The sequence below is a fragment of the Mustelus asterias genome, chromosome 14 (assembly GCF_964213995.1).
Source record: "Mustelus asterias chromosome 14, sMusAst1.hap1.1, whole genome shotgun sequence".
NCBI lineage: Eukaryota > Metazoa > Chordata > Chondrichthyes > Carcharhiniformes > Triakidae > Mustelus > Mustelus asterias.
In genome coordinates, this window is record NC_135814.1 from 81,734,125 (window position 1) to 81,743,030 (window position 8,906).

General features: G+C 44.1%; 1 protein-coding gene across 1 annotated transcript in view; it reads right to left on the bottom strand.

Moving 5' to 3' along the window:
* unc80 (unc-80 homolog (C. elegans)) overlaps positions 1-7,216 on the bottom strand; it is a 505,340-nt gene extending 498,124 nt beyond the window's left edge. Inside the window, exon 1 of the mRNA XM_078227718.1 lies at positions 7,125-7,216. Coding sequence (XP_078083844.1) covers positions 7,125-7,216 — 92 coding nt within the window. The remainder of the gene's footprint in view (positions 1-7,124) is intronic.
* Positions 7,217-8,906: the final 1,690 nt, after the last annotated feature.

The following is an 8,906-nucleotide window of genomic DNA, read 5'->3' on the forward strand; positions in this document are numbered from 1 at the left end:
AGCCATTTTTCTACAAGGCACTCCCTATTTAAACTAACCAACAACTGAAAAGAAAACATCAATTCTCAACACCCACCATTTTATAGCGTTAATCTTGGAAAAGAACCCCCAATTTTTGTTAGAGTAGCAGATCAGAAATCCCAAGGTATATTACGAAGCCAGACTAGATATATTTTTTTCAATATATAAAAGGCAAAAATAGCCATTGCTCCACTGGTAAATGAGGCTGGAGAAGTAATAATAGGAAACAAAGCAATGGCAGAGGAACTGAATAGTGGAAGACACCAGTGGAATGTCAGAGATCCAGGAGAGTCAGGGGGCACAGGTGAGTGTAGTGGCCATCACTAAGGAGATGTTCTGCGGAAACTGAAAGATCTGAAGGTAGATAAATCTCCTGGACCGGATGGACTACACCCCAGGGTTCTAAAAGAGATAGCTGAGGAAATGGTGGAGGCATTGGTGATGATCTTTCAGGAATCACTGGAGGCAGGGAGGGTACCAGGGGACTGGAAAGTAGCTAATGTAACACCGCTGTTTAAGAAGGGAGGGAGGCAGCAGATGGAAATTATAGGTCGGTTAGCCTGACTTTGGTCATTGGCAAGAGTTTAGAGTCCATTATTAAAGATGAGATCGCAGAGTACTTGGAAGTGCATGATAAAGTAGGACAGAGTCAGCACGACTTTGTCAAGGGGAGGTCATGTCTGACAAATCTGTTAGTGATCTTTGAGGAGGTAACAAGGAAGTTAGATAAAGGAGAACCAGTGGACATGATTTATTTAGGTTTCCAGAAGGCCTTTGACAAGGTACCACATAGGAGACTGTTAAATAAGTTAAGTGCCCATGATGTTAAGGGTAAGATCCTGGCATGGATAGAGAATTGGTTGACTGGCAGAAGGCAGAGAGTGGGGATAAAGGGGTCTTTCTCAAGATGGCAGCCAGTGACTAATGGTGTGCCTCAGGCGTCGGTGCTGGGGCCACAACTTTTCACAATATACATTAACGATTTGGAGGAAGGAACTGAAGGACTGTTGCCAAGTTTGCAAAAGATACAAAGATATGTAGAGGGACAGGTAGTATTGAGGAAGCAGAGGAGCTGCAGAAGGTTAAGAGAGTGGGCAAAGAAGTGGCAGATGGAATGCAATGTGGAAAAGTGTGAGGTTATGCACTTTGGAAGGAAGAATGGAGGCATAGACTATTTTCTAAATGGGGAAATGCTTAGGAAATCAGAAACACAAAGGGACTTGGGAGTCATTGTTTAAGATTTAAAATACTTAATACAATTAATGTTACCAGAGAGGCAGTGCTGGGTAGACTAATGGGACTGAAGGTGGATAAGTCCCCGGGTCCGGATGGAATGCATCCCAGGGTATTGAAAGAAATGTCAGAGGTAATAGTAGATGCGTTAGTGATTATTTATCAAAACTCGTTGCATTCTGGGGTAGTGCCGGTTGATTGGAAAACGGCTAATGTTACGCCGCTGTTTAAAAAAGGAAGGAGACAAAAGGCGGGTAACTATAGGCCGGTCAGCTTAACGTCTGTAGTAGGGAAAATGCTGGAATCCATTATTAAAGAGGAGATAGCAGGGCATCTAGATAGAAATGGTTCGATCAATCAGACGCAGCATGGATTCATGAGGGGAAAGTCGTGCTTGACGAACATGTTGGATTTTTATGAAGATGTGACTAGGGCGGTTGATGGAGGAGAACCGGTGGATGCGGTGTTTTTGGATTTCCAAAAGGCGTTTGATAAGGTGCCCCATAAAAGGCTACTGAAGAAGATTAGGGCACACGGAGTTGGGGGTAGTGTGTTAAAGTGGATTGGGGACTGGCTATCCGACAGGAAGCAAAGAGTCGGAATAAATGGGTGTTTTTCCGGTTGGAGGAAGGTAACTAGTGGCGTGCCGCAGGGATCGGTACTCGGGCCGCAACTATTTACCATTTATATAGATGATCTGGAGGAGGGGACGGAGTGTAGGGTAACGAAGTTTGCAGACGACACAAAGATAAGTGGAAAAGTGAATCGTGTGGAGGACGGAGAAGATCTGCAGAGAGATTTGGACAGGCTGAGTGAGTGGGCGAGGATATGGCAAATGGAGTATAACGTTGAGAAATGCGAGGTTATACACTTTGGAGGAAATAATAACAAATGGGATTACTATCTCAATGGAAACAAATTAAAACATGCTACCGTGCAAAGGGACCTGGGGGTCCTTGTGCATGAGACGCAAAAGCCCAGTCTGCAGGTACAACAGGTGATCAAGAAGGCAAATGGGATGTTGGCCTATATTGCGAGGGGGATAGAATATAAAAGCAGGGATGTCTTGATGCACCTGTACAGGGCATTGGTGAGGCCGCAGCTGGAATACTGTGTGCAGTATTGGTCCCCTTATATGAGGAAGGATATATTGGCATTGGAGGGAGTGCAGAGAAGGTTCACCAGGTTGATACCGGAGATGAGGGGTTTGGATTATGAGGAGAGGCTGAGGAGATTGGGTTTGTACTCGTTGGAGTTTAGAAGGATGAGGGGGGATCTTATGGAGACTTATAAGATAATGCGGGGGCTGGATAGGGTGGAGGCGGAGAGATTCTTTCCACTTAGTAAGGAAGTTAAAACTAGAGGACACAGCCTCAAAATAAAGGGGGGTCGGTTTAAGACAGAGTTGAGGAGGAACTTCTTCTCCCAGAGGGTGGTGAATCTCTGGAATTCTCTGCCCACTGAGGTGGTGGAGGCTACCTCGCTGAATATGTTTAAAGCGCGGATGGATGGATTCCTGATCGGTAAGGGAATTAAGGGTTATGGGGATCAGGCGGGTAAGTGGTACTGATCCACGTCAGATCAGCCATGATCTTATTGAATGGCGGGGCAGGCTCGAGGGGCTAGATGGCCTACTCCTGCTCCTATTTCTTATGTTCTTATGTTCTTATGATTCTCTTAAGGTTAACGTGCAGGTTCAGTTGGCAGTTAGGAAGGCAAATGCAATGTTAGCATTCATGTCGAGAGGGCTAGAATACAAGAGCAGGGATTTACTTCTGAGGCTGTATAAGGCTCTGATCAGACCCCATTTGGAGTATTGTGAGTAGTTATGGGCCCCATATCTAAGGAAGGATGTACTGGCCTTGGAAAGAGTCCAGAGGAAGTTCACAAAAATGATCCCTCGAATGAAGAGCTTGTCGTATGAGGAACGGTTGAGGACTCTGGGTCTGTACTCGTTGGAGTTTAGAAGGGTGAGGGGGGATCTTATTGAAACTTACAGGATACTGCGAGACCTGGATAGAGTGGACATGGAGAGCATGTTTCCACTTGGAGGAAAAAACTAGAACCAGAGGGCACAACCTCAGGCTAAAGGGATGATCCTTTAAAACAGAGATGAGGAGGAATTTCTTCAGCCAGACAGTGGTGAATCTGTGGAACTCTTTGCCGCAGATGGCCGTGAAGGCCAGGTCATTGAGTGTCTTTAAGACAGAGATAGATAGGTTCTTGATTAACAAGGGATCAGGGGTTATGGGGAAAAGGCAGGAGAATGAGGATGAGAAAAATATCAGCCATGACTAAATGGCAGAGCAGGCTCAATGGGCCGTGTGGCCTAATTCTGCTCCTGTGTCTTATGGTCTTATAGGTCCCAACAATTTTTTATTTTGGCACTAGTGCAAGGATAAGATGTTTCACTCCAGGCTGACTGCTACTGACAAATTGGGAAGTTTTTATCAAAACAAACTTTATTTAACAACACAGTTTAACTATAACAAATGAATTAGCTTAACTTTTAACAACTGAACAAAACATAAACATGACAAGATACAATCCTTAATTGCTAACCTATCGTTATGAATTCCAATTCAAGTAATATTCCTTTTACAGACTTAAAATTAGTTAGCAAAACACAGGCATACTTGCTTGCCTTAGGCTAACAATCCTGGAGCTTTCAAAGCACCTCTGCAGAAAGAAACAGGGAGACACCTGTTTCTTCTGGCAGCCTAGACAATATCAGCCTGTATTTAAAATGAAACTGAAACTTTTTTTTCCTGCAAGCCTAGCTCCTCCCATTAACCACATGACTCTGTCAATCAACCTAATCAAAACTCTACTCTGAAACCCCAGGGGGAAACTAAGTAAACACAAATGCATTAGCTCTGCTTAAACAAACACTTTGGGCAGAAGTTTCCTGTCCCACCCACCACAGGAATCGTAGCGGGTGGGGCAGAAAATTTGGCGGGCCGTGCTAAGGTCCGTTGACCTCGATGGGAATTTCTGGTCTTGGGGCGAGCGTGGCTGGAAAATCCCACCCTCTATATCTAAAATAAGTTCTTATCTTGTTCTCCAGCTATTAATTTAAAGGTGTTTCTCGACAAATGGGTACCCTGCAAATAGATCTGCATTCTAAACATGAATTAAATATATTTCTTAAAAGCAGTTTCAATACAAAAGGCATATTTTCAGTTCCTGCCATCTTGTCTTGATGAAAGCAGAGTTATTGGCAGTGCTAGTAAATATATGACGGTTATGCTTAGGTAGTCTTTGCTAGTTGACAGTGAAGATGCATACAGTCTAGAATTAGGAATTCACTCATATTTCCTATGAATCTTCTGCATCTGTAAGATTTTTAAATCAAATTAAGGTTCATTTTAAAGTTGCCAACTTTGGTTTGACATGTTCCCAGAGATTTGGTCATATAACATTCAATCACACGAAACCACTCCTAATGCTTAAAGATCTGCCATTTGATTGCCTGATATTTGCCAATGTTGATATGTTTATTTTATTTACCTGAGTTAAGTATCTCAACATCACCAAGTCCTGAGTAAAATATTTGACCTTTTGTTTTAAAGTGAGATGAATAACATAATTTATAAATCAAAGAAACAACGTAAAAGAATTGAAGATTTAAGGGGAATTCATGTTTAAATATGAAGTATTGCTGTGGTATTTTTACAGCGTTAACTGCAATTAAAAAGTGAGAACCTTTGGTTCAGCAAAAACATCATCGATATAAGAAATACCTGATGCAAGTTTTCATACAATTTTAACAACAAAGAACAAGTTTTAAACCAAACCCAATTCAATTCATTAACTCCCACACCCACCACTGAAGCTCAACCTTCAGGAAGCTGATCTAATTTCTCACAGAGAAGCACTCAATCTCTGTCATAAAAGAGAATGGCCCAGGTGTTGCTCGTCTAACAGCATTCATTATTATTAGTAGATATGGCTAAGATCAACTTCTATGGTGTACAAATGCACATTTAAGTGTAAATTCTGGAAGTTTGTGCTTTTCTCCTTCCTTTCTTTCTCTTTCTTGCTCACCCCTTTGTATTTTTCTTTTCTTCGCTCTAGTTTGTAGTTTTCTCTATTATCTCCTTTCTCCAATTTATGGTGCTCTCTCTCTCTTTACCTCTCCTCCCCCAGTTTGTGTTGCCCTTTCTCGGAGATACCCTGATCCTTCACAGCAATTGTCGCAGATATATAATCAACACATAAACCATCATTAAGGCATGAACTTTTGCTATTCAAGTGTGTCCATAATCCCCTCTTTATGACCCAATCTTTATCTCGCTTTCTATACAATAATTTAAATCCTGATTTTGGTTTGATTTGTGAGGAATCTTCAATCTGATCTGCCTTCCTGTGGATAACATTTTCACAGACAGAACAGATTCCCTATAAAAGGAGTTGAAATCAAACTGATGTTGGAAAAATGGAAAGTTTATTTATTAGTTATGAGTAGGCTTACAATAATACTGCAATTAAGTTACTGTGAAAATTATCTAGTCACCACACTCCAGCACCTGTTCAGATATACTGAGGGAGAATTTAGCATGGCCAATGCACCTAACCAGCACATCTTTCGGACTGTGGGAGGAAACTGGAGCACCCAGAGGAAACCCATGCAGACACTGGGAGAACGTGCACTCTCCACACAGACAGTGACCTAAGCCAGGAATCGAACCCAGGTCCCTGGCACTATGAGACAGCAATGCTAACCACTGTGCCACCATGCCAGAAGTGTGTGATCTCGAGCACAGTAAAGTTTTGTGGACGTTTTTTCTTGATATGCTGGCAAGTAACATTCTTTTGCTGATGATTATAAAATCTGGGCCTTTATCCAACTGCATATTACAGGCTAACATGAACTCTCCCTTACTCCGGTTTATTTTAACTGCTCTATTTCCCTACCTCAATTAGTTTGTGTGCGTCTCTCTCTCTCCTCCTTCCCCTTCGCTTTGTTTTTCTCTCATATCCCTCTTTCCCCTCACTCCGTATTACTGTCTCTCCCAGCTTGTGTTTTTCTCTCTCTTCTTCCCATTTTGTGTATTTCTCTCTTCCTCACAGTTTATGCTTCCTTTTTACTCCATATTTTTCTCACTCGTTTGTATTTTTCTTTCACTCCAGTTTGTACTGTTTTTTTCATCCCCCATTTTGATTTCATCCACACCTCTCCCTTCTCCAGTTGATGTTGCGCGCTATCTCTCTCTCTCTTTGCCTTTCCCTACCCTCGTTTATATTGCCCTTCCTCCCTCACTTAGGTGCTTTGTCAGGATTCAGAGATTCCTGAGGTTTTCATGGAGTCATCTTAAAAACTGGCAAAGAAGAAATATATTCAGAGCAGTGGATGGATCAGCAAGGCCCAGACAACACCTCCCATCTTTGCAGCTAAATGATCATCGCCAGTATGTACTGAGTTTCAAACCCTGGTTCACACATCATACAGGGGAGTAAGGGAATCCAACAGGTTAGCTAATCTCTGTGTTTATACATTTATTAATAAACGAAATCTTAACTCACTCAAACCCATTAGCTTCCAGAATTAAAAGCAAGCCCAAAGTGACTTAAAGATGTCTTTATGCAACAGGTTGTTAGGATCTGGAATGCACTCTCCCTGAAAGGCTGGAGGAGGCAGGTTTGGTATTAACATTTAAACGGGATAAAAGTTGCTAGCACAGGCACAATGGGCTGAATGGCCCCATTCTGAGTTGTGATAATTTGGAGTAAATCATCTCCCTTCACCACCAGCCCCTAACCCGCCCAACCCGGAGGACGGTCTCTAGCTCCGGCCGGTGGGGCTGAGGGTGGGAGGCCCGGGCCGGCCCGGGGCTGGCTTTGCAGTCGATCGCCGCGGCTGCCCTCACCTGGTCTGCCTCCACAGGAAGGTCTGGACGGAGAGGGGGATGCCCCGGCCGCACTCCCGCTCCGCATCTTCTGAGCTCTTGCGCTTCACCATCGCCGCTTCCCCTGGTCCCCGGGTGGCCGGGCACCTACCTCCTGCACCCTGCCTGAGCAGCCGCTTCCTCCGGCTTCAGCACCCGCGGCGGTGGACAGCTCCCTCCCCGGCCCACCTGTCAATCAATCAGCGCGCGCGCCTGCACGCACAGGGCAGCGCTGTACGCATTGAGATTTGCTCAGGAGGCAGCCTGCAGTATGCGCATCATATTGTACTGTGTGCATTAAACATCCGGGGAGGGTTATGATAATAGGCAAAAAAGAAATGCCACACGCTTTGTAGAATTTGCCATCCACGGATATGTTTTTCAAATGCGTCACACACTGCGCAGGGATATTAATTGCTGTGCAGTGATGTCGCCTCTACTAATTGAATTACAGGCATTTTATTTCTATTGCTGCATGTTAACCAACAGATTTTGTTTTTGCAGCAATAGCAGTGCTCTCCTTTGGGTGGCTGTGGCTGTCTTCTTGAGGTGATTGCACTGCAGTGAAAATTTTTTTATTCGTTCATGGGACATGGGTGTCACTGGTTGGCCAGGATTTATTGTCCATCCCCAGTTGCCCTTGAACTGAGTGGTTTGCTAGGCCATTTCAGAGGGTCCTTGAAAGTCAACCACATTTCTGTGGCTCTGGAGCTACATGTAGGCTGGTCCAGGTAAGGACGGCAGATTTCATTCCCTGAAGGACATTACTGAACCAGAGGAGTTTTTCCAACAATCGACAATGGTTTCACAGTCATCAGTAGGTTCTTAATTCCAGATTTTAAAAAAAATCAAATTCTACCATTTGCCATGGTGGGATTCAAACCCAGGACTCCAGAACATTTGCTGAGTTTCTGGATTAATAGTCTAGCGATAATACCACTGGGCCATCTCTATTTCTATCCATACAAGTGGGCAAAGAAAACTCCTGCTGATACTGCCTACCACCCTCCACCCCTCCCAAACCCCACTTCACCTTCAAGTTGATGAATTCTGCCGGGTTGTGTGCACCACCAGAAGTGAACGCAAGGTCAGTGTTAGTTTAAGCCAACTCCTTAGATCAGCCAAACAAAAATGACCCCTATTGCCAGTCCTCCAAAAATCAATTAAAATCTTGCGACCATCCGCCACCCCCCCCCCCCCCCCCCCCCGCCCCGCCCCATTCCTTTTCAACATGAAACGCAGCTGACTGAGATCTGGATGTTGCCTGGGATGGAGCATCTGAGCTATGAAGAGAGTCTGAATAGCTGGGGTTGTTTTTTCTAGTAAGAAGTTTAACAACACCAGGTTAAAGTCCAACAGGTTTATTTGGTAGCAAAAGCCACACAAGCTTTCGGAGCTTGTGCTTGTCCACCAGCATTCCGAAAGCTTGTGTGGCTTTTGCTACCAAATAAACCTGTTGGACTTTAACCTGGTGTTGTTAAACTTCTTACTGTGTTTACCCCAGTCCAACGCCGGCATCTCCACATCATGTTTTTTCTAGAGCAGGGCAGGCTGGGGGAAGGGGGGGGGGAATGATTTAGGTGTATAGAATTATGAGGGGTATGGACTGGATGGATAGGAAGCAGCTATTCTCCTGAGTTGAAGGGTCAATCACAACGGGGCATAATTTTAAGGTGAGAGGCAGGAGGTTTAGAGAGAATTTGAGGAAAATTGTTTTCACCCAGAGGATAGTGGAAGTCTGGAATCCACTGCCTTGGAGGCTAG